This window comes from Phyllobates terribilis, unplaced genomic scaffold (assembly GCF_046119375.1).
Source record: "Phyllobates terribilis strain yellow unplaced genomic scaffold, ASM4611937v1 Scaffold_11__3_contigs__length_659146591, whole genome shotgun sequence".
NCBI classification, from domain to species: Eukaryota; Metazoa; Chordata; class Amphibia; order Anura; family Dendrobatidae; genus Phyllobates; species Phyllobates terribilis.
The window spans coordinates 532996563-533021548 of NW_027362771.1; the positions used below are offsets into that span (position 1 = coordinate 532996563).

General features: G+C 46.1%; 1 protein-coding gene across 5 annotated transcripts in view; it reads left to right on the plus strand.

Annotated features, from left to right (window-relative positions):
• The window catches only part of ZMIZ2 (zinc finger MIZ-type containing 2), a 50637-nt gene that overhangs the window by 19682 nt on the left and 5969 nt on the right, over nucleotides 1-24986 (plus strand). For 4 of the 5 annotated variants that reach the window (XM_073653772.1, XM_073653771.1, XM_073653773.1 and 1 more), the window contains 13 exons: nucleotides 8353-8427; nucleotides 9074-9188; nucleotides 9381-9586; nucleotides 9802-9988; nucleotides 10746-11009; nucleotides 11259-11432; nucleotides 19765-19839; nucleotides 20804-20975; nucleotides 21068-21209; nucleotides 21296-21506; nucleotides 23672-23777; nucleotides 24185-24342; nucleotides 24665-24732. In XM_073653772.1, the coding sequence (XP_073509873.1) occupies nucleotides 8378-8427; nucleotides 9074-9188; nucleotides 9381-9586; nucleotides 9802-9988; nucleotides 10746-11009; nucleotides 11259-11432; nucleotides 19765-19839; nucleotides 20804-20975; nucleotides 21068-21209; nucleotides 21296-21506; nucleotides 23672-23777; nucleotides 24185-24342; nucleotides 24665-24732 (1928 nt within the window). In that variant the 5' untranslated portion in view covers nucleotides 8353-8377. Of the gene's footprint in view, nucleotides 1-1100; nucleotides 1126-8352; nucleotides 8428-9073; nucleotides 9189-9380; nucleotides 9587-9801; nucleotides 9989-10745; nucleotides 11010-11258; nucleotides 11433-19764; nucleotides 19840-20803; nucleotides 20976-21067; nucleotides 21210-21295; nucleotides 21507-23671; nucleotides 23778-24184; nucleotides 24343-24664; nucleotides 24733-24986 lie in introns of those variants that run through there. The other variant, XM_073653774.1, reaches the window with a different exon arrangement.

A 24986-nucleotide genomic window follows, 5' to 3' on the forward strand; every position in this document is an offset into this window, starting at 1 on the left:
AATGTATCTAAAGGAATTGTTGGCATCGGACAATCCCTTTTTTGTCCTCTCCTAAGCTCGTAACAGGATGTCCTGCTGCAGGAAAATCCAGCGGTCAAGTGTTTTATCTCCTACTAGCGCCACCGCAGGGGAAATTATGCATTACGCAGTTGTCATTGAATTCATTGGGCTGAGTTTTCAATGGATGAAAATATCTGTTCTCCCGGAACGCGAGATTCCGAACTGAATGTTTAAAAAGTTCTCTCATTTTGAAAGAGGATTGTGTTGTTTGAATCCCTCTTTTAAAGAGTTTCAACAAAAGCAATGTTTTCTGTAGACCGAAGTGCCCTAATGTATGGGTGTATATACCAGTAGTCCCTGATCTAGATCCTAGTGGTCTGACGACTGGGAGTGAAGAGGTGGCAGCACTGGTGTAGTGGGACGTATAGGTGGGCTGATCCTGCTAACACATACACAAGTCGTTCAGTGCTCGTTTTTTGGCCTTTGACTGGAACAGAACAACGCGGTTGGTAATACTATAGTTCTGTCCCCATACCTCATCGTGTCGGCAGTACGTCCTCCATATATCCCGTGCAATGTGTGGCTGAGCCCCAGGTTCTCCAAGGCTACAAAACGAGGCAGCTTTGTCTCTGCAGCATCGGAGGAGCCCTGAACCTGGACTTCTTTAGAGCTTCACTTGCAAGCTGTGTACTAAGAGTTTGCACGCATACTCTCCTTGCCAAGGAGTCTAGCCACCGCTATTAGACTGCAGAGGTGGCTGGTAACATTTGCAACGAGTAGGGAACCATAGAAAATAAAAATCCCTCTGTCCTTGGAAGCAGAGAAATTTTATAATACGAGGAAAGTAGCTGGTTCTTACACTTTGCAATTTTACCACGTGTATGTATATGTTCACATATGTATACATTTTCTCCTTGTGTGTCTGAGGAGCTGCATGAATTATTAATGTATCCATTCTAGGAAGTCGTCATTTTGCGTTGTAGCTACTCCTGGCTCTGAGATCCAGCCCGACACCCACACTAGAAAGTCATGACGCCACAACGGGGTCATATGTCCATGAGTCACATGAACTTCAGAACTGGTTGAGTGGTTGTGACAGCGCACAATCTAGGTTGTCACACTATGGTGAGTACAATGCTATATTGTATTGCGGTCACTTCTCTGTATATTCGGAACTTGATAAAGTCCCAATGCTTTCTCCGTTTGGCTGTACCCATCTTTTTCTGGGTGATCTTTATGGCTGTTGTCATCATCACTGCTTCCGAACTTCATTACAGGACTTTGTTTCCTATCATTCTGATCTGCAAGTAAAATTCTCATCATTTTAGTAGTATGGCTGTATTAGTTAGACGCAAAGAGCGGTATTAATTGTCATCCAGGTCCCCCCCCTCCCCACTTTTCAATCATATTTTTATTGAACATCCGGGTTTTTAATGAGCGAACCTGGCCCTACACATAAGATGGGTATTGCCCCAACATGTCTGTTTATTTCCATGGGGGGACAGAGAAAAGTGGCTGCTCGCCTACTTGGTAATGAATGTTGCTATCCAAGCTAGCTGATTTCGGAGTCAGGTGGAAGACTTCCATATCGTTTTGTGCACATAAAATACACCATTCCATGCAATAGATATATCCGCACCTTGGCTGCTAAATCCAGAATTCCTCCATTGACAGTGTCTGGCAGCCATTTGTATTACCACGCTATTGTAAGAGGGACGAGAGGGTTATAATGTCTTAACTATACATATACATTTTTTTTTTTTTTTTACATGGTGGCCTCAGGGTTCGAGGACAGGATGAGGTGGTAGCTCTGGGTTTATTCTAGTGTTGCAGAGGTGATGTGTAAAACAGATGCCGCTCTGGATGTGTAGGGTATGGCGAGGATGCTGCGGCACAAGAGAGAATACAATGTGGATTGCAGCATTTTTAGTTTTTAAGCATTTGGTTTATGTGTGAAAAATAGGGAGGGGTTGTGAGGGATGGAGGGGTACTGTGCTTTGAAGGAGAGGGGTGGGGGGTGCTCGTACATTTTTGTGTTTGGGTTGGACAGAGAGATCCTGGTGAGAGAGAACAAGACAGAACCCGATGTTCCAGGGACATGACGGAGAGGAGGAGGGAGGGGGAGCATCATGAGGATTTGTGTAGAGATGCCAGCCGTACATACTGCAATACAGCTATTAACCCTGTCTACGTGCCTTTTGTAGACAACTTCCCGACTGGTTCTTTGGACCAAACTTGAAGACTCTCTTCTTAGAATTCATTGTTGTCTCCATTTCTAGGAAAAGATGAGCGAATTGTTTCCCCGATCTTGTACCTATTCTTATTCTATAATTTGATCTGATCTGTCACATGGTATGTCCTTCCGTACGATCCAGAAGTGTCAGTCATGTCGGCTGCATAAGGATCCTGTAGTCTTCTCTGCCTTTAGGAATCCATTGGGATTTATGTTGGATAAAGAAATCACGTTGACAACCAATATGGCTATCATAGCCACTCCCAAAAAAAGTCATGATGGCTAAAAGGAAAATTTTTCTAGATCTGTATCGCAGTTTTGAAAAACTGGGTGATAACCCCTTAAGTAGCGTAAAGGTGGCCATACACGAGATAGCTTTCAGCCGATCCTTTGTTTCTCCCAACAATCTATCTCTCCCGAATCACATGAATGCTCGGATTGGCTGAGCGTTCATCTGTTTTCAGCCAGGAATGGGGAGAAAACCACTGCAAAACTCGCCTGATCTCCCCTGAAAACGCATGGAAAAATGCAGTCCTACTCTAGTGAATAAAGCTGAACTACAATGTTAGACTCAAGCCATGGAGAAAAGTGGCGCTGTTTCTGGAAAATACTCATATGTGCAAATATTTTATGTGCGGCCATCTCAGGAATTCTAGGTGGTAAGCTCAGACTGACTTGGCATTATAAGACCATTCAGTGCCATCTACCGTGGTGTTGCCCTCATGTATGTAGATGCGTCTACCATATGGTCGACAATATTGACCACGGTGGATCCATAAACAAGTGGTTTTCTATGAAGTATCCCTCAGACGTCCTCTTTACCAGACGCACACTCGTATTTGCTCTGTAATGAGGTAAAAGTGGCCGTTGACCTGAGGAGAATTCTGCTGACCCAATTGAATGTCAGAAAATATCCCTGCAGGTGTACCAATATTGGATAAATATACCTCAGACGGGAAATGTCTGCGTTGATACCTAGCACACATAAAAAAAAAAAAAAGGAATGGCGGGGGGGAAGAGGTAATCCATAAGTGATTGATCTTAGTAGCAGAGCGTTTGTGCACACCAACACTAAGGAAGATGGATCTCAAGGGGAAGATAGAGAAGTGGAGCATGTCCATCTTCTCCATGAAGGTCTATCTTTATTAATGTCCTTGTCTTGATAGTGATTAGTGATCTATCCATTCCCCGCTGTCAAAAATACTATAGAGGGGGAGCGTTAAGGCCTAGAAAGACTCCTTCCCCCCACCCCATCCCTGTTACTACCAGTCATGTTGTAAAGAGGCGGACAGTAGTGTTCTTCAAAGGGATGACTGGCAGGAAGTCTGGAAAAAGAAGAAAAAAAAAAAAAAAAAAAAAAAGGGCCGCCATAATCACTCAATCCCATGTGTCCATGTGTCTGCAGTTCTGAGAACCTTACACATGAAGATGTACCTCTGCTTACAAGGCCAAAAACTAAACCTGCACTGACCAGTATGTGACCTGGAATATTATTTGGAATGGGCAATCCTAATTTTGGGAGGTCTGTGCTCCAGAGATAACCACACGCAGAGTCGTAACTATGGGGGTTTGGGGTTGGAGCCTTGAGGGACCCAATATATTAAATTGGCCCATATGAGAAGACCAATACTATACTTTAAAGTCCTGTGATGCTTGGGAACCCTGTTGGACATTTTGCATTTGAGCCGACGTGCTTCAAGTGACGCCACTTGTCACACTTTGTGGCCAACGCATTTCCAAGATCTGGTATTAAAGAAGTTGCTCCATTAGTCAGGCTGTAAGACCTTTTTTTTTTTTTTTTTTTTTTGTAAGCTCCTGATGGTGGCCATACACAGCAGACAGCAGCAATAGGGTTATTCCAATTTTCTCCTGATGGCGAATGTTGAGGGGAAGTAGGATTCAATACGTCTGATCCCTATGCTTTCTAAGGAGATACACCACTGGCGATGTCCAGCAGTTGCTTATTCCCCTTTTCCTATTTAGAACCTATGGATGATAGGCCAAGCTGAACGTTGACTGAACAAGCATTGGGCTTGATGGTCATCTAAAGCTTATGGCCAACTTAAAGACCACCATATATGAGCCGATCAACGATCTCAAGCCGCATTCACCGATGTAGGAATTTTTGGGATCCGATGATGTGCACCGTGCTCATAATCAACTGAAAAACTGTCAACATGCCCTATCAATGTCTTGAATGATAAGTGTTTGTCAGCTATTTTGTCGAAATGTGACAAGAAATTGTTATAATTTAACATCAGCCATTTCGGGTCAACTATCTAATGTGTCAAAACACTTTAGGCACTGTTTAGTGGGGTAAATGTTTGGGAATTAAAGGACTAGAGATCAAACTTTATTCTTTTGTAAGCTCTTGTATCGGAGATGATTTTAACTTGAGATCCCTTTTAATGACTAACCTCTTCTTTTTGGACCATGAATGTTGGAAGTGCGTAATGGGAGTTCTGACCAAGATGTCCATACCGGCCACGGGTCTCCTGACCTGAATTCATCAGCCTCATATGTGCCTATGAGTCTGCGTTCGAATCAGGAGACCCGCAGTCGGTATGGACATCTATGTCCGTATTCGAAAGTGTGGAATAAAATCCACCACTTCTGTATTGTATACTTGGGTGGTTGATTAGCACCAGGTTTCAAAATCAGTGGGTGACCACTTTCATTCCCCATATCCCACAGAAGGGTTGGTGGCAGATATTGATGTAGACTAGAACTTTTTAAAGCCGAATTGTAGTTTTCCGAACGTTCCACGTTGGTTCCTGTAACTCTTTTGTTGTTGCCATCTGTAACTTTTGAACTGGTTACAAAATATGTTCACGCCCCTGGTGCATCGCACAAGGACTGATTGGTGATATCTCTTCCTCCATTCACTGGATTAGTCTTGGTGAAACTATTTAGACAATAGATAACCGCGTCAGGCCATGACTGATAATAGATGAAGAGAAAGTGACGAAGTTGTGAGATGGAAAAATATTCCCGGAATTACTATGGCATCTGTCAATAAAATGATTATATCTGTCTTTGCCCATTTTTTTATTTTTTCTCAGAAAGTTGGTTTATCTGTTATCTTAATGTGGAGACCTATTGACCATCATGAACGAGAGATGAAGGTATTTAATGTCACTTTGCTAGTATTGGATTAAATATGGCTGCCTTGGTCTCTTCATGGAGTCATCTGTCTGGTCTTCTGCAATCAGTTCTGTAAATGTTCATATACTGCCTATATATCTTTCACTGTGGTCCTTACCGTATATATGAAGTATGTGACACAGATGAAGGGTTGAAAAGGACCTCTCAATGGAGATAAATATATAACTTTTTATCTGGTGCAAATGCCGCTGTTCTCCTGAATTCGGCGTGGTCTTTCTTTTGTTCCTGCGCCTCTGTTCCTGAGATATGGCTCTGTATGGAAATTCTTTTGTAACCAAGTAGGTGTGGTTTTCAGGAATCCAACCATAGTGAAGAGTTGGGAACCAGCCCACTTGGCTAAAGAAACCTAGATTTAATACATTGACAAAGGGGTCAGTATCTCAGGAACTGAGAGGCACAGGAACAAAAGATAAACATGTCGGATTTGGGAGAACAGCGGCATTTACATGAGGTAAGAAAATTGCATATGTATGGCAAGTAAAAAGTCACAGCTGCTCCTCAAAACGTGACGTTAACTCCCACGGAGTATAAATAGGGTTTTATGACACTTATTTCACTAATATGTAATGGATTCCACAAAAACTGGTCTGAACAGAGCCTTAAAGAGGTTTACTATTGTAGAAAAGTCCCCTAATAAAGAGAAAAAAAAAAAAAACTGCACATACTCTCCTCCCTGAGCGGCGCGGTTCCAGCAGTATCGGAGCTAACTTCTTGGCTGGTCACGTGACGTAATCGGCGGCCGGTGATCAGCTGCAGTGTTAACTGTTGTGTCATATGGAACTGTTTCATCTGACTGAAGTATGAAGGCTGCAGGCGATCTTCGGCCCCCGATTGGCTGCAGAGCTCACCTGACAATGTCACGTGACCACAGAGACACAGCACCAACATTGCAGAAGCTGCGCTGATCCGGGAGGTATGTGGGTTTTTTTTTTTATAGTCTATTGGGATCACTTTAGCATTTAAGAAGGTGCGGTCCAGAAATGGACAAACCCTTTAAAGCTTTGGTTCTCACTAACAGTAAATCACGATTGTCTTCTGTCCTGGTAGTTGTCCGCTACTTGCGTTCCATCGCAGAGACACGAGGCAGGATATTCCTCATGAGTCACAGATGACACCGATGTCTAGTGAGCTGATATTTCCAAGAATGTTCTGCCTACAAAATGGCTGCGATGAGTGCACTGTAACCACAAACCGTTATCTCCTACTCACAGACTGACTTCCTCTGGTAGTGAGCAGTGGATATTTACTGTTCTCCCTTTCTTTACTCTCAGATTATATTGTTCCTTACGTCCCGTCCACACGGTTCTGATCTTGTCTCATCCACATTGCTAGTACTATAAATGCGGCAGATTTTCTGCCCACAAATCCACGGCGGAACATTCCCTGCACAGGATATGTTCACACATGCAGATTTTGCCACAGATTTATGGCAAATCCACCAAATAATCTGCATGTTTTACGTTTAAAATCTGCACCACAATTACATTTTGCATCATATATGAATGAAGTTTAATCCGCTATCCTCCACTGCTTATTTTTTGCCCCAAAATCTAAATGGAGATTCTGCACCATATCTGCCTTGTGTTAGCGTAACCCTAAAGGGTTACTCCCATCTTCTGACGTAGGAGTGCGCACCGCTCCCCAGCCTTCAAGCTGGTTAGTTCGGGGAAAGTGTACTCCTGCTTGATTGACAGTCCGGACTGGCGTATTTGAAGCTGACGGCGCGTTCCAACAATCTGTGCAGCGCTTATAAACTATTGGAAAACACTTATAAGCATTGCAAATGCTCAGCCACCACTACTACACTGCCGCGGTGGCTGGTAACCTAAGCAACAAGATGTTGTCCTTGGTGGGATTTGAACCCAGTGCTGCAATGCTAACCACTGAGCCACTGTGCCACCCATGCTGGTTTGGGTCATTTCCGCTGACTGTTCTTTTTGTAAATTTTATGGGGAATGGCAGACATGGCCATGTTGCACGGCGGGTGGATTGTGCCATTTGATCTGCTGGGTCACCCTGGCATGTTGATGGTTGTATTGTTCATATGTACGAATGATCTGAGCGGCCATCGATCGGCCACATTCCCACCAATGGTAAACTTGTGTGTGTGTGTGTGTGTGTGTGTGTGGCCCACTATACAGATGTCCCGTGCACGGTGCGCCGGGCCAAGGGTCGTGCACCTGTCACCTCAGGCTACTTGTCCTCCATGCATGGCTTAGCCATGACTTCCAGCTCTGCACTTTGCTGACTCCCACCTGCTATGCGCTGTTTTCCGTTCCCTCCTCTGCTTGCTTCCTTCCTGTCCCCCACCTCCCCGAGAACACCCTGCACTGTCGCCCTCACCCGGTGCAGCTGGCACCCCACGTTTATTATGCCAGCTGTCTCCACCCACCTCCATTGCCTGGAATTTCCTTTTTGTGGTCGTCGTCTTCTAACACCTGCACCATGGCGGCTCCAAGCTCATTTATTGGCTTCTAATACACAAATCTCAGAATTTTGCTGCTGACACAAGTTTAATTGCGTCAATTTTTTGTGGTTTCCATATCTCGTCTTACCAAGGAGGAGACGCCATTGTGGATGGCTGTCCATCTCCTGAGGTCATGTATTTTGTGCTGATGGTCATTGGGTTGGTTGTCCATGGCAGCACCAGGGTTAACCAAGGGTTGTCTATATAATGAGTGCCAACTGCCGGCATGGTGCCAACCTCCTGTCCTGTGTGCAGAATGCACAGTGATCATGTGACCAGAGGGAAGGCCGGGGGCAGATGAGCACAATCTTAACCCTTTGCTGCAGGTAGAAAAATGCTTAGCAATGCAACATTCATGTTACGTGCTGCAGAGATCTTGGAAATGAAAAGCTGCGAGTCTTGCAGGGCAATTTAAAGGTGCACGGTGACAAGCCTCCGGGGAATGAGACATAATAGATGACTAGGGTTTTCTTTCTTCTCTCTGCAGCCACTGACAAAACAGTCGCCTGCAAATGAATTCAATGAACCCCATGAAACCATCTCATCCAGGCACAGGACACAGGTAAGCGCCACACAGGCACCACCCCAGCGAATTGCGCATCAGTGTGTCCATCCATAGCCTCTCTGCGGTTTATTTTATTTTTATTATTTTACGGTGTCCCTTTTTTTTTTTTTTTTTTTTTTTTCTCTTCAATTTCAGTGGTGTACTGTTTTTTTTTTGTTTTGTGTTTTTTTTTTTTTTTTTTTTATATTTACATTTACTACATGCTGTAATATTTTCTGAAAAAATAAAGCGTGGAGATCAGTTTTCTCTTTATTGTGTATGTGTTCAAATAATATAAATATATATTTTTTATTATATCTAATATTTTATATTAAAATAAAATCAAATCTATATAATTTTATTTTATTTATATATATTTTATTTTACAATAAAATCTAAAAAATATATATAATTTTATTTTTTTGCATATTTTAATCTGACAATAATAAAAGGTGCGTTTTGGTTTTGGCATGGCAATCCCTGATTTAATAGGTGAATAGAAATTTTTTTTTTTTTTTTTTTTTTTTCCCTCCCCGCATCTGTTAAGGTGTAAATGATATCTGCATAATCTCCTGTTTCTGTTCCTCCCGTATCCGATGTATCTAAACATTTCTCATATGGTTCGTGCACACGCCGCTAACTCCCGCCTCTGCCCCCTAAACAGTGATGGTTCATTTGCATACGACTCTGTTCCCTGGCAACCAAACACCAATCAGCCTGCAGGATCGCTCTCCGTAGTAACCACCGTCTGGGGTTTGAGCAACACGTCGCAGAGCCAGGTAACGCTCATGACGTCAACCCCCCCCCCCACAACCCCGCTATACACCCGTCCCTCCGGCATCGCTTCGGTTAACCCTTCCAGCACCCGCCCCTCTTATTCCATCACCTCTGTCTTTTTTTAATATTTGCATTGATTTATTTTGGTCTAATACTTAAATTTATTGCCTATATATTTATTTATTTCTCCTTAGGAGGGTCTTGGAAATCCCATGGTGCCCAGCGGTGGCCCCACAGGAGGCGGAGTCATGCCAGGTCTGGCTGGCAACAGTGGAGGAATGGGAAGCCCTCAATTTATTAATCAGCAAGGGTTTCCAGAAAGTGGAGCCGGAAAGGGTTATCTGCCACAAAACATGTATGGACGTGGGGGGTATCCAGCAAGCTCTGCCTATACCAACAGGTAACAGCGCTATGGAAATACAATTAAAGTGGGGGGGGGGTTACAATATCTTTTCTTGGGGGTAGGGAAGGCTTAAGACCACTAAATCTAGAAAAAAAGAAAGATTTGACATTTTTCTAGTTGGGGGTGGGGGGAGACACTTATCGTGTGTGTAGTCTGCTTTTGCAACCGTTCAAATTATTATAGTTATTATTATTTATTTTTTTTCTATCTAGTTACCCCGGCGGCCCAACAGCTGGCGGTGGAATGGGCATGGCTCAGCATACAGGACGCGGTCACACAGACTTCACACAGGCAGCAGCAGCTGCAGCAGTGGCGGCCGCGACAGCAACAGCGACTGCGACAGCGACAGTGGCTGCACTTCAGGAGAAGCAGACCCAGGAGATGAATCAATACGGTGGGGTGAGTTGTCAGCCTGCGAGTCAAATCGCTTCTAAAATGCAGAAAAACAAAGAAAATATCATGCAATACCGGTTATGTTTTATTGATCCTTTTAAAGGATTCTTCTCATGTTTTTAATTGCAAAGCACATGTAAAAACCAACAATTCTGCAATGTACTTGCTATATTGTTTACTGACCGTTGTGTAGGTCACTGGCAACTGCTGCTAGACTGTATGTGCTTTGTTTAATAGAGCCTGTAAGCACTGCTCTGAAGCTGGCCAGATCGTCGCAATGAGCGCACTTAGTTCCCAATCTTGCCAGTCTGTCCAACTACGCTTCTCCGAAGCTTTGGAGGCAGAGCTGCCTCTGCTTGTAGCATCAGAGAGCGCACCGTCTAGCCCAGCGACTCCACAATGCCGCTGGTCTGGACAGTAAGTCAACCAGGGGAGCACAGCCCTCTGTAACCAGAAAGCTGGGAGGAAGGGGAGCAGTGCGCTTCAGAAGACAAGTTGAGACAACCCCTCTAAGGGGTAAAAACTGTCTTGTGTGAGTATATCACATTGGTGAAACCCAATTTTCAGAAATTAAAGGCAGCTATAAAGGACTTTGGTGCTGCTCGGAGATTTTAGTAAAAATCTGGGATCATTCAGTCAGTGACCCTTCACTGCAGAAATCTGTGCAGTACCAAAAGGACTTTTCGATCTATATAGCTCTTTTTTTTTTTAAATCTGGGAATATGTGGTGTTCTATGATATAATTTTATTTTTTTTTTTATAGGTGGGGCCTACTCATAATTTTGGTGGCCAGTTCATGCCTCACTCTGGTCCTCGGGGGCCCTCTATTCAGGGTGGAATGACATCTGCGGGTATGGGATCAGTCATGGGACCTGCAGGAATGGCTCAGATGAGTATGAATTCAGCCAGAGCCCCAAGTATGAACCCAGTGTATGCTGGTCAAAGGATACCACCTCATGGCTACCCTGGACAGCTCCAGGGCCAGCAGATGCCACGTCAAGGAGTAAAAAGGACATACTCCAATGAGGTGAGTTCCCAGCTCTAATGTGTAACGGACCCAAAGTCCCTTTTATTGCGAAGGTTTTAATTGTACGTAACCGAAGCACAGACTGTTAGTGCAAAATGTCAGAAACTTGTTCCTACTGATTTTAAAAGTTTCTTATTATACTAAAAATGTAAACATTTTTATTTTGGGTTTTGCATCTAGTAGATGAATCTGTTATTTGTGCAAAATTTTTGTAAGTATTCCCTTTTTTTTCTTTGCACCTCTCCATAGGGTTATGCACCTCAACAGTACATCCAAAGCGGCCAGTATCCGCCCCATGGGGGTCAGTATGCACCATCCGCACCTCAGCAATCCGCCCCGTCCCCTTCCTATCCTGGGCATCGTGTACAGCAGAATATGTCGCAGTACATAACCCAAGCAGGTCCTGGAGGCCATTTTTATAAGGTGGGTGATACCCTATTTTTTTTTTTTTTTTTTCTTTTAAATCATTTCTCCATAATCACAGCTGTTTGTTTCCTTATTTTCTATTTTTTTTTCTTCCGCTTTATTTTTATATTGCAACTAGAAATTTCAGCTTCTTCTATGTCTAGTAAGAAGTCTTAGACTAGTGTCTCGGGTTTGTACCAATATACTGTTAGACGGGATAACAGGATAAACGATAGTATTGTTACAAATTATATTCTTGGTATTTATTATATTTTTTGACAATTTTTTAGTGGGTGTAAAATATGTATAATTTAATTTTATTTTTATTTTTTTTTTTTACTAAAAAAGTTTCAGGTCAGTTGTTTTTATTGCTCGGGATCCCCACTTAGTTTTTTTTCTTAAGTGTGGCTATATCTGACTTTCTGAATACTGCAGTTGGTGTGATAGGCCCAATTAATGTTGGAGGGTGCCTCATTATTGGGCTCAGATCCTGAATTGTGATTTTTCTCCATGACATGTTGGGGAAAAAAAACACAGAGTTCAAAACCCATAAAACCCTGTGCCATTCTGGAACTTATTAGCTAGTTTGCATTTCATGAGTTTTTTTCCAAATAGAAAACTATAGTGTGTTTTTTAAAAAAAAAAAAAAAAAAAAAAAGTTTTGATGACACTCAACGATTAGACATATTAGATTGTGGCCATCTTTAAATCCATGCCCATCTCCACTCCATATTCTCTGGTTTCTAGTGATGCTCCAATCCGCTTCTGGACCTGGTGATAGTGCTTCACAGCCACTTGTGTGAACCGGTAGTTGCTTTCCCAATGTTACCCTCACATTGAGCTTCCTGGTCACCTGGTCCAGAAGAGGATTAGAACATCGATGGAAACGTCATTGCATAAATATTTATAAGGGATTTTAGCTTAAATATTAGATTTCCCTGTGTAAAATAAAAATAATATGCAAATTGCAGAGTTCTAGTCCTCTTCCTCTCCGAAGAGGCAATTTGCATATTTTAATTTCCCAGAGAAGCATGCATGGCCTATAAGTCTCCTCACTCTGACATGCCAGGCCTGGCTTGTTACTCTCTACAATGAGAAACATTACTCCTTAAATAAAAATAACACCTGCTTCCCTTCCATACCAGTGCCGTTCCAGTGATGTCAGTGCCGGGTCTACTGATGCTTGCATGATTTATGCCATGTAAGCACTGCAGCCAATTAGCAGGCACTAATGGGTAGCAGTTCTTAACATACTCCGAGGTTCGTCCGAAGGAAGTGCTTTGGGAAACCCACCACCAACCATCACTGGTGGTAGTGGTTTTTTTTTTTTTTTTTTTTTTTTTTTTAACACTTGGGAGCATAAAATTTAGAAAGGGGTTGTCACCTTTTTATTGAAAGTCTATAATAAAAAAAACTAGGGCATTTTGCCAATAGCAACCAATCACGGTGCAGCTTTCATTTTGCCACAGCAGTTTAAGAAATGTAAGCTGAGCTCTGATTTGTCGGTATGTGTGAGAGGGACGGCATCTCTGTGAAACAGTTTTCCTCAATGAGACCCAAAATATCAACTGTTCCCTGCAATATAACACTTGCATTGATGTAAAATCGTACAAAAAACCATATTGGAGGAGATTCATGAATGTATCCAGGGAAGGAAAACCAATCAGAACCCAGCTTTCAGTTCTGATATTGTTGTCATAAAATGAAATCTGTGTTGTGATTGGTTGCTGTGGCCAACAAAGAGAGGAGTTTTTTGACCGTTTACTAAATCTCCACTATTGTTTCTGGTACAATTTAACTTCATAGATGCAGACATATTAAAGGGGACAGCTTCTAATTTGGGTATCACTGAGCAAAACTGAGGATCAGGGAAGCGGGCCTTGTTGCCTTTAGCAACCAATCACAGCACAGCTTTCTTTTCCTATAGTGCTCTTGAGAAATGAAATCTGATCTGTGATTGGTTGCTGTGGCTGACAGCCCGCTTCTGTTTTATTGATTGGCCCCATGTACCTTTCTGTAATCTGCTGGATGCGGTTATGCAACAGGAGCAGGAGCGTGTTACTCTCTAGTCTCCTTATCAATTCATTCAAGGACATCGGAGCTTTATAGTTGTATGTTGTAAGGAACAGAACTGGTTAACGAAAAAGGAAGTGGCCCTTGTAACACTGACTTACACATTTATTATTAGTCTTCATGTTTCCTACAGTGGAAAGTTTCTATACGTAGCTCCTCACAGAAGCCCTTCTCTTGTATGTTCCTTGCTCAGATTGTATGAGGTCTAAACAATGGGGAAGGAGTGCTATATAGAGCTGGCCATATACTGGCGCCTTCATTGTGGTGGGGATATGGCCCTCACAGCACTACATAGAGCTGGCCATATACTGGCGCCTTCATTGTGGTGGGGATATGGCCCCCACAGCGCTATATAGAGCTGGCCATATACTGGCGCCTTCATTGTGGTGGGGATATGGCCCTCACAGCGGTATATAGAGCTGGCCATATACTGGCGCCTTCATTGTGGTGGGGATATGGCCCTCACAGCGCTATATAGAGCTGCCAATATACTGGCGCCTTCATTGTGGTGGGGATATGGCCCCCACAGCACTATATAGAGCTGGCCATATACTGGCGCCTTCATTGTGGTGGGGATATGGCCCTCACAGCGCTATATAGAGCTGGCCATATACTGGCGCCTTCATTGTGGTGGGGATATGGCCCCCACAGCACTACATAGAGCTGGCCATATACTGGCGTCTTCATTGTGGTGGGGATATGGCCCTCACAGCACTACATAGAGCTGGCCATATACTGGCGCCTTCATTGTGGTGGGGATATGGCCCTCACAGCGCTATATAGAGCTGGCCATATACTAGCGCCTTCATTGTGGTGGGGATATGGCCCCCACAGCACTACATAGAGCTGGCCATATACTGGCGCCTTCATTGTGGTGGGGATATGGCCCTCACAGCACTACATAGAGCTGGCCATATACTGGCGCCTTCATTGTGGTGGGGATATGGCCCTCACAGCGCTACATAGAGCTGCCATATACTGGCGCCTTCATTGTGGTGGGGATATGGCCCCCATATTTCTACATAGAGCTGGCCATATACTGGCGCCTTCATTGTGGTGGGGATATGGCCCCCACAGCGCTACATAGAGCTGGCCATATACTGGCGCCTTCATTGTGGTGGGGATATGGCCCCCACAGCGCTACATAGAGCTGGCCATATACTGGCGCCTTCATTGTGGTGGGGATATGGCCCCCACAGCGCTACATAGAGCTGGCCATATACTGGCGCCTTCATTGTGGTGGGGATATGGCCCCCACAGCGCTACATAGAGCTGGCCATATACTGGCGACTTCATTGTGGTGGGGATATGGCCCTCACAGCGCTACATAGAGCTGGCCATATACTGGCGCCTTCATTGTGGTGCGGTTATGGCCCCCACATTTCTACATAGAGCTAGCCATATACTGGCGCCTTCATTGTGGTGGGGATATGGCCCTCACAGCACTACATAGAGCTGGCCATATACTGGCGCCTTCATTGTGGTGGGGATATGGCCCCCACAGCGCTACATAGAGCTGGCCATATACTGGCGCCTTCATTGTGGTGGGGCTATGGCCCTCACAGCACTACATAGAGCTGGCCATATACTGGCGCCTTCATTGTGGTGCGGTTATGGCCCCCACATTTCTACATAGAGCTGGCCATATACTGGCGCCTTCATTGTGGTGGGGATATGGCCCTCACAGCGCTACATAGAGCTGGCCATATACTGGCACCTTCATTGTGGTGCGGTTATGGCCCCCACATTTCTACATAGAGCTGGCCATATACTGGCGCCTTCATTGTGGTGGGGATATGGCCCTCACAGCACTGTATAGAGCTGGCCATATACTGGCACCTTCATTGTGGTGGGGATATGGCCCCCACAGCGCTACATAGAGCTGGCCATATACTGGCGCCTTCATTGTGGTGCGGTTATGGCCCCCACATTTCTACATAGAGCTGGCCATATACTGGCACCTTCATTGTGGTGCGGTTATGGCCCCCACATTTCTACATAGAGCTGGCCATATACTGGCGCCTTCATTGTGGTGGGGATATGGCCCCCACAGCGCTATATAGAGCTGGCCATATACTGGCGCCTTCATTGTGGTGGGGATATGGCCCTCAGAGCGCTATATAGAGCTGGCCATATACTGGCGCCTTCATTGTGGTGGGGATATGGCCCCCACAGCACTACATAGAGCTGGCCATATACTGGCGCCTTCATTGTGGTGGGGATATGGCCCTCACAGCGCTACATAGAGCTGGCCATATACTGACGCCTTCATTGTGGTGGGGATATGGCCCCCACATTTCTACATAGAGCTGGCCATATACTGGCGCCTTCATTGTGGTGGGGATATGGCCCTCACAGCACTGTATAGAGCTGGCCATATACTGGCACCTTCATTGTGGTGGGGATATGGCCCCCACAGCGCTACATAGAGCTGGCCATATACTGGCGCCTTCATTGTGGTGCGGTTATGGCCCCCACATTTCTACATAGAGCTGGCCATATACTGGCGCCTTCATTGTGGTGGGGATATGGCCCTCACAGCGCTACATAGAGCTGGCCATATACTGGCGACTTCATTGTGGTGGGGATATGGCCCTCACAGCGCTACATAGAGCTGGCCATATACTGGCGCCTTCATTGTGGTGCGGTTATGGCCCCCACATTTCTACATAGAGCTGGCCATATACTGGCGCCTTCGTTGTGGTGGGGATATGGCCCTCACAGCACTGTATAGAGCTGGCCATATACTGGCACCTTCATTGTGGTGGGGATATGGCCCTCACAGCGCTACATAGAGCTGGCCATATACTGGCGCCTTCATTGTGGTGGGGATATGGCCCTCACAGCGCTACATAGAGCTGGCCATATACTGGCGCCTTCATTGTGGTGGGGATATGGCCCCCACAGCGCTACATAGAGCTGGCCATATACTGGCGCCTTCATTGTGGTGGGGATATGGCCCCCACAGCGCTACATAGAGCTGGCCATATACTGGCGCCTTCATTGTGGTGGGGATATGGCCCCCACAGCGCTACATAGAGCTGGCCATATACTGGCGCCTTCATTGTGGTGGGGATATGGCCCTCACAGCGCTACATAGAGCTGGCCATATACTGGCGCCTTCATTGTGGTGCGGTTATGGCCCCCACATTTCTACATAGAGCTAGCCATATACTGGCGCCTTCATTGTGGTGGGGATATGGCCCTCACAGCACTACATAGAGCTGGCCATATACTGGCGCCTTCATTGTGGTGGGGATATGGCCCCCACAGCGCTACATAGAGCTGGCCATATACTGGCGCCTTCATTGTGGTGGGGCTATGGCCCTCACAGCACTACATAGAGCTGGCCATATACTGGCGCCTTCATTGTGGTGCGGTTATGGCCCCCACATTTCTACATAGAGCTGGCCATATACTGGCGCCTTCATTGTGGTGGGGATATGGCCCTCACAGCACTGTATAGAGCTGGCCATATACTGGCACCTTCATTGTGGTGGGGATATGGCCCCCACAGCGCTACATAGAGCTGGCCATATACTGGCGCCTTCATTGTGGTGCGGTTATGGCCCCCACATTTCTACATAGAGCTGGCCATATACTGGCGCCTTCATTGTGGTGGGGATATGGCCCCCACAGCACTACATAGAGCTGGCCATATACTGGCGCCTTCATTGTGGTGGGGATATGGCCCTCACAGCGCTACATAGAGCTGGCCATATACTGGCGCCTTCATTGTGGTGGGGATATGGCCCTCACAGCACTGTATAGAGCTGGCCATATACTGGCACCTTCATTGTGGTGGGGATATGGCCCCCACAGCGCTACATAGAGCTGGCCATATACTGGTGCCTTCATTGTGGTGCGGTTATGGCCCCCACATTTCTACATAGAGCTGGCCATATACTGGCACCTTCATTGTGGTGCGGTTATGGCCCCCACATTTCTACATAGAGCTGGCCATATACTGGCGCCTTCATTGTGGTGGGGATATGGCCCTCACAGCACTGTATAGAGCTGGCCATATACTGGCGCCTTCATTGTGGTGGGGATATGGCCCTCACAGCACTGTATAGAGCTGGCCATATACTGGCACCTTCATTGTGGTGGGGATATGGCCCTCACAGCGCTACATAGAGCTGGCCATATACTGGCGCCTTCATTGTGGTGGGGATATGGCCCTCACAGCGCTACATAGAGCTGGCCATATACTGGCGCCTTCATTGTGGTGGGGATATGGCCCCCACAGCGCTACATAGAGCTGGCCATATACTGGCGCCTTCATTGTGGTGGGGATATGGCCCCCACAGCGCTACATAGAGCTGGCCATATACTGGCGCCTTCATTGTGGTGGGGATATGGCCCTCACAGCGCTACATAGAGCTGGCCATATACTGGCGTCTTCATTGTGGTGCGGTTATGGCCCCCACATTTCTACATAGAGCTAGCCATATACTGGCGCCTTCATTGTGGTGGGGATACGGCCCTCACAGCACTACATAGAGCTGGCCATATACTAGCGCCTTCATTGTGGTGGGGATATGGCCCCCACAGCGCTACATAGAGCTGGCCATATACTGGCGCCTTCATTGTGGTGGGGCTATGGCCCTCACAGCACTACATAGAGCTGGCCATATACTGGCGCCTTCATTGTGGTGCGGTTATGGCCCCCACATTTCTACATAGAGCTGGCCATATACTGGCGCCTTCATTGTGGTGGGGATATGGCCCTCACAGCACTGTATAGAGCTGGCCATATACTGGCGCCTTCATTGTGGTGGGGATATGGCCCCCACAGCGCTACATAGAGCTGGCCATATACTGGCGCCTTCATTGTGGTGGGGATATGGCCCTCACAGCGCTACATAGAGCTGGCCATATACTGGCGCCTTCATTGTGGTGGGGATATGGCCCTCACAGCGCTACATAGAGCTGGCCATATACTGGCACCTTCATTGTGGTGGGGATATGGCCCTCACAGCGCTACATAGAGCTGGCCATATACTGGCACCTTCATTGTGGTGGGGATATGGCCCCCACAGCACTACATAGAGCTGGCCATATACTGGCGCCTTCATTGTGGTGGGGATATGGCCCTCACAGCGCTACATAGAGCTGGCCATATACTGGCGCCTTCATTGTGGTGCGGTTATGGCCCCCACAGCGCTACATAGAGCTGGCCATATACTGGCGCCTTCATTGTGGTGGGGATATGGCCCTCACAGCGCTACATAGAGCTGGCCATATACTGGTGCCTTCATTGTGGTGGGGATATGGCCCTCACAGCGCTACATAGAGCTGGCCATATACTGGCGCCTTCATTGTGGTGCGGTTATGGCCCCCACATTTCTACATAGAGCTGGCGATATACTGGCGCCTTCATTGTGGTGGGGATATGGCCCCCACATTTCTACATAGAGCTGGCCATATACTGTCACCTTCATTGTGGTGCGGTTATGGCCCCCACATTTCTACATAGAGCTGGCCATATACTGGCACCTTCATTGTGGTGGGGATATGGCCCCCACATTTCTACATAGAGCTGGCCATATACTGTCACCTTCATTGTGGTGCAGTTATGGCCCCCACATTTCTACATAGAGCTGGCCATATACTGGCACCTTCATTGTGGTGGGGATATGGCCCTCACAGCGCTACATAGAGCTGGCCATATACTGTCACCTTCATTGTGGTGCGGTTATGGCCCCCACATTTCTACATAGAGCTGGCCATATACTGGCACCTTCATTGTGGTGGGGATATGGCCCCCACATTTCTACATAGAGCTGGCCATATACTGGCGCCTTCATTGTGGTGGGGATATGGCCCCCACATTTCTACATAGAGCTGGCCATATACTGGCACCTTCATTGTGGTGGGGATATGGCCCTCACAGCGCTACATAGAGCTGGCCATATACTGGCGCCTTCATTGTGGTGGGGATATGGCCCTCACAGCGCTACATAGAGCTGGCCATATACTGGCACCTTCATTGTGGTGGGGATATGGCCCCCACAGCACTACATAGAGCTGGCCATATACTGGCGCCTTCATTGTGGTGGGGATATGGCCCTCACAGCGCTACATAGAGCTGGCCATATACTGGCGCCTTCATTGTGGTGGGGATATGGCCCTCACAGCGCTACATAGAGCTGGCCATATACTGGCGCCTTCATTGTGGTGGGGATAAGTAAATGAGCAGATTAGTTCTTTGATGTTTTCTGTGTAAATCTGTCTTTCTTATCTATAAGGTCCTGGTTTTTGTTTTTCTTTTTAGCTCACAGATCAATACAATGGACAGAGCAATAACTTCAATGGTGGAAATTTCGCATATAATCAAACTATGAGTGGGGTAAGTATGAAGCAGAAACTGAGCTGCCATAACTGCAGATGACTGGGTAGAGTGCATGCCCCACCGTAAGGAAACGGCTCTAGTAAACCGATCTTTGTGGATCTATCCCATGTCTCCATGGGGGTCTTCTGGAGTAGCAGTAAAATCATGGGACTCCTCAGCAACCTCTCGATTTCCTTTTTTAAACAAATTGACTGTTCAAACAAAGCTCAGTCACTCTGCTCTTTCTTGGGACTCATTCAGACGTCCAATTTTTGCGTACAGGTGATTTTCATGGATAGCACTTATACCTGTGATAGTCTATGGGTCCATTCAGATGTCCATGATTATTATTTTTTTGGAAAATCACGGAGATATGGTCTGATTTTGATCTGAGGGGCAGATCAAAATCTACAATGCAAGTCTATGGGTCCGTGAAATCGGACTGCACTCGGGTGACATAAGAGTGCAGTCGTATTTTCTCGGACTGTCAGAATGGAGAAGGTGGAGACACTTTATAATTTTTTTTTTTTCTTCACGTACACGTAATTGACACTCAGACCACACTCGGATCAGAATAATTTGTCTGATTTTTCTCGTACGTAAGAAAATCCGACGTCTGAATGAGGCCTTAACGTGGCCGGATAGTTTAGTACAAAGATGCACATGCTTTACCTCTAGTCTATTCATTCTGTAGAACTGATGGAGAAAGACGGGCACAGTGCTCGGCTGTTTATTAAATGCTCCTTTAATCATGTTTCTAGGGGTTATCCTCTTGAGGACCACTCCTGTCCCTATACTATAGGGAATATGGATATCTTAGAGCAAGGGGTCCTATTCTGGTGGACGCGAGCTGTTTCTACAAGGACTTCCATTTATCTGGATGGCGGTGACATAATGCTTACACTTCCCCCAGCATCGTTAGCTGATGGAGGTACCCGGGGTGGTGATAAATCCAAATTTAAGCAATTGTTTTGTCTTCCAGCCGGGACGCCCCTTGCCTGGATACCCCAGCTCTCCCTTACCAGGAAATCCTACACCACCCATGACTCCTGGGAGCAGCGCTCCACCCTATATGTCACCTAGTCAAGATGTCAAGTCCCCTTTCCTACCGGATGTCAAACCTTCACACGCCTCTCTGCACCAGTCCCCCACAGGTTAGTTCTTAACCCACAGTTGCCTCTATTGAGGACTTTTAAGGTCGAGACTAAGGTAATATGACTACATGACTCCTATCCTTTATCTTTAGGCGCCTCCAATGATGAGCTGAGACTGACTTTCCCAGTACGGGATGGGATCGTTCTTGAACCATTCAGATTGCAGCACAACCTAGCAGTCAGTAACCACGTTTATCACCTGCGGGAATCTGTGTATAAGACCCTCATGATGAGGTATGCTCAAGCCACGTGGTGATGCATGGGGGTTAAGGGGGATATGAGACTTTATCGTGATCTTCACGTTCTTCTCTTGCTTCCAGGCCTGATCTTGAGCTCCAATTTAAGTGTTACCACCACGAGGATCGACAGATGAACACAAACTGGCCATGTTCTGTACAAGTCAGCGTGAACTCCACACCGCTGAGTATTGAGCGGGGGGATAACAAGACTTCCCATAAACCCCTGTACCTGAAGCAGGTGTGCCAGGCTGGCCGTAACAGCATCCAGATCACCGTCAGTGCATGCTGCTGTGTAAGTACAGTCCGGAGAGGGAGGTCACCCTGCCTGAATGCGAAACACTCTGTGCGTATTCGTAAAGGCCCTGTCACACATAACGAGATCGCTAGTGAGATCGTTGATACGTCACGGTTTTTGTGACGCAATAGCAATCTCGTTATGTCGGACAGGTAGCAACGATCAGGCCCCTGCTGTGAGATCGCTGATCATTACAAAGCTTCCTGGACCATTCCTGGGTCGTTGCGCTCCCGCTGGGCAGTGTGCATCGCTGTATGTGACATCTAACCAACGAACTCGTTAGCAATTCAGAACTGAGACAGGTAGGCGTGCATAAATAGGACTTTTCCGCGCCCCTCGTCCCCAATTGGTGGTCGCTACTCCTTTCTCATTTTCCGCCGTGCATAAAGAAGGCAACAGAATAGCGATCCCATCCTTTGTTTCTGACCTCGTGCTGGATTGCAGATCCTAGCAGAATTCTCCGGGCTGTTGATATCCGTTCAGTCGACTGAGTCCTGATTTTGCGGATCGTTGTAGCGTTCTCCGGTTGTGACTGGCCGTACATCTGGTCTTGTTCCTGACTGCGTCCTTGTTTTTTCGGATCCCACCAGCTTTCTCCGGCTGGGCGCGGAAAAGTAATTTTATGCACGCCTTTGTGACACAGTACAGTCCCTATCATGGTGTGGATCGTTGAAATAGCTGCTGTGTGAAAGCGTCCCAACGACCGCCGAGATCGTTAGTTAAATCGCTGGGGCGGCCGAAATCGTTGGGAAGTTCTGCATGTTTGACAGCTCCCCAGCGATCACGAAACGACTCTCCGGCGATCCCAAAACCGTGACGTAATAACGAACTCGCTAGCGATCTCTTTATGTGTGACGGGGCCTTTACTCGAGTTTCACGGGTGCTTAAGTGAAATGTTCACGTCCCCGCGCGCCGCATGTTTTGCGGCTGTTAGACAGCCACAAAACATGCGGCGATTGTCTGACAAACACTGGAAATCCCCCCACATGTTTTGTGGCTGTCTAACAGCCGCGAAACACGCAGGGCACGGGGACGTAAACATTTCACTCGAGCACCCGCAATACTGGGTACGTATCCGAGCACCCGATACATACTCAAGTAATGCGTACACTTGCTCATCACTACCCACTAACTCTAATATAATATCTGTCTTATGCCAACGAGTGTAGCCTCAGTCCCCTGATGAAGCCAGTCATGGCGAAACATGTTGCGGAGGCTATGAGTGAATTTTAATCAGCTCTAGTGGTCTTGCAACTGACATCTATAATTGTCCTTAGAAAAGCTATCCTAGCTAGTGGACTGCAGCCATTAATCTAGGTAGGAGATATATTTGCTTTAGGAGAGTGATGTCCCAAAGAAATACTACACAGTAATACCACCGGAGTTATTTTAATCATTATTTGTTAGACCATAATAATTACAATAAAAGTCAAGTTTTAATCACATTATCCCTTAAGTTGTCTACTTACCCTTTTGGTAATTTGTTAGTATGATATGCCAATGCAGACCCCAAGTTTGCCTACATCACGCTTTTACATTTTTCTGATCACCGCACTCGTTTTTCAATACCGGATCACCGGCTGTTCTTGCATTGCCAAAGATGTAAAATTCTGTGCTATGATAAAATGCCTCCAGCTGATCGATAGTAACGTCACTCTCTACATTCGGGTTGTGCAGTGGTGTTTGCTGGCCCAGCCGACCGCTCGCGTACATGCCGTCTCCTGGGAACCACATGGAAGTTATAAAAGCTTCATTTGCTGGTAATTTAATAAACACCCTCAAAACCATTCATACCAGCTGGACACGACTCTTAACAAGGTGTTGTCTCACCGACCCACTCCCATAATTAAAGGATTATACTCCAACCTGAAAATTAGGATGAGTGCAAGAGGGTTTACAACAATACCAATGCTGTTTACCTGGGATCCTGCTCTACCTTGTGACTCTTCGGTTGTCTAAGTGCCTTTATCATCCGATCGTCGGAGCAAAATAGTTGAAACGATGCACTGATTTTACTAGTCAGGGTAGAAGATGTATGGTGATAATCTGTGATTGGGGTGGGGGGACCCTACAAACACTCGTACACAATGAGGACGTGTGGAAATGTATAGACATTTTCTACTCCCTTTAGGTGTTTATAACATTTTTTTTTCCTTTTCCAGTCTCATCTTTTTGTCCTCCAACTGGTGCACCGACCATCTGTCAGATCTGTCCTCCAGGGTTTGATAAAGAAGAGGCTGCTCCCCGCAGAACATTGCATCACCAAAAGTAAGTTCATGGCTCCATATCGAGCTTTTTTTTTTTTTTTTTTTTTGTTTAAACCCTTCGTTCCTTGGTCCTGCTTTATGTTCACATGGAGGAGTGGAAAAATTAAAAATGTATTTCCACTAGAATCCAAATCTGAGGCTTGACCCTCAAGTCTCTGCCCCAGATTTGCAGATTGAGTGGTCTCAGACCCGCATTGGCCCCATTCAATGAAGTTAATCCACGTGTAGCCGCCTGCTGCAGCTGACTTGTCACTTCTCAAAACTCTGCGACTGTATAAATGGCAAATCAGATCTTCAAGTTAAAGCAATGTGAAGTTTTGTCAGCGGATTTCAGAGCAGAATAGTTAACCAAATCCAAATCAATATTCCCTTTTATTATCCCTTACATTATATTTAATTCTTCCACAGTTAAAAGAAACTTCAGCAATGGCAGCATCCCCGGGACACCAGGGCCCAATGGTGAGGATGGGGTGGAGCAGACTGCTATTAAGGTGTCCCTAAAATGTCCAATCACCTTCCGAAGAATTCAACTTCCTGCCAGGGGCCACGATTGTAGACACATCCAGGTAATAAGGGTCTGACAACCTGAGCTATATTCCCTCCCCCTTCTTTATATTTTGCGTTTATGGCTTGGTTGCTCATAGTCACAATTATAAGCTATAAATCTAAGGCTCGATTCACACATCTGTGTAGCAGAGCTTTATGGTCAGTGCCGTGGCTGCAGTTCCTGACATCTGACCTGATGAACGAACAGCCCCATATCTGCCTGGGAACCTGCTTGGCCCCGACAGCCAGACTGGGATTGTGTGAATCTAGCTTTACTAATATCTCTACATGGAGCATTTTACTCACAAACTTTTATTTTTCTTTTCGCTCTCCTTTCCACAGTGTTTTGATCTGGAATCCTACCTGCAGCTGAACTGTGAACGTGGGACGTGGAGATGTCCTGTGTGCAAGTAAGTGGCGCCCACACAGCTTTCCTTTCCTCGCCTTTCACAAAACTGTATGAAAACTTTCGATAAACTTCTGTTTATGCCACTGTTTACCAGTCGATTTTTAAAAGTTGTTTGCAAGGATATGATGGAAATTTCCATAATGTGAATCTTTGCAGTCATCATGGTGGCATTTCCTCCAGCCACATGAAGTGCATCACCAAAGGAGCTCCTAAGGTGGTCATACACCTGAGATAGCTGTTGGATGAGCATTCATG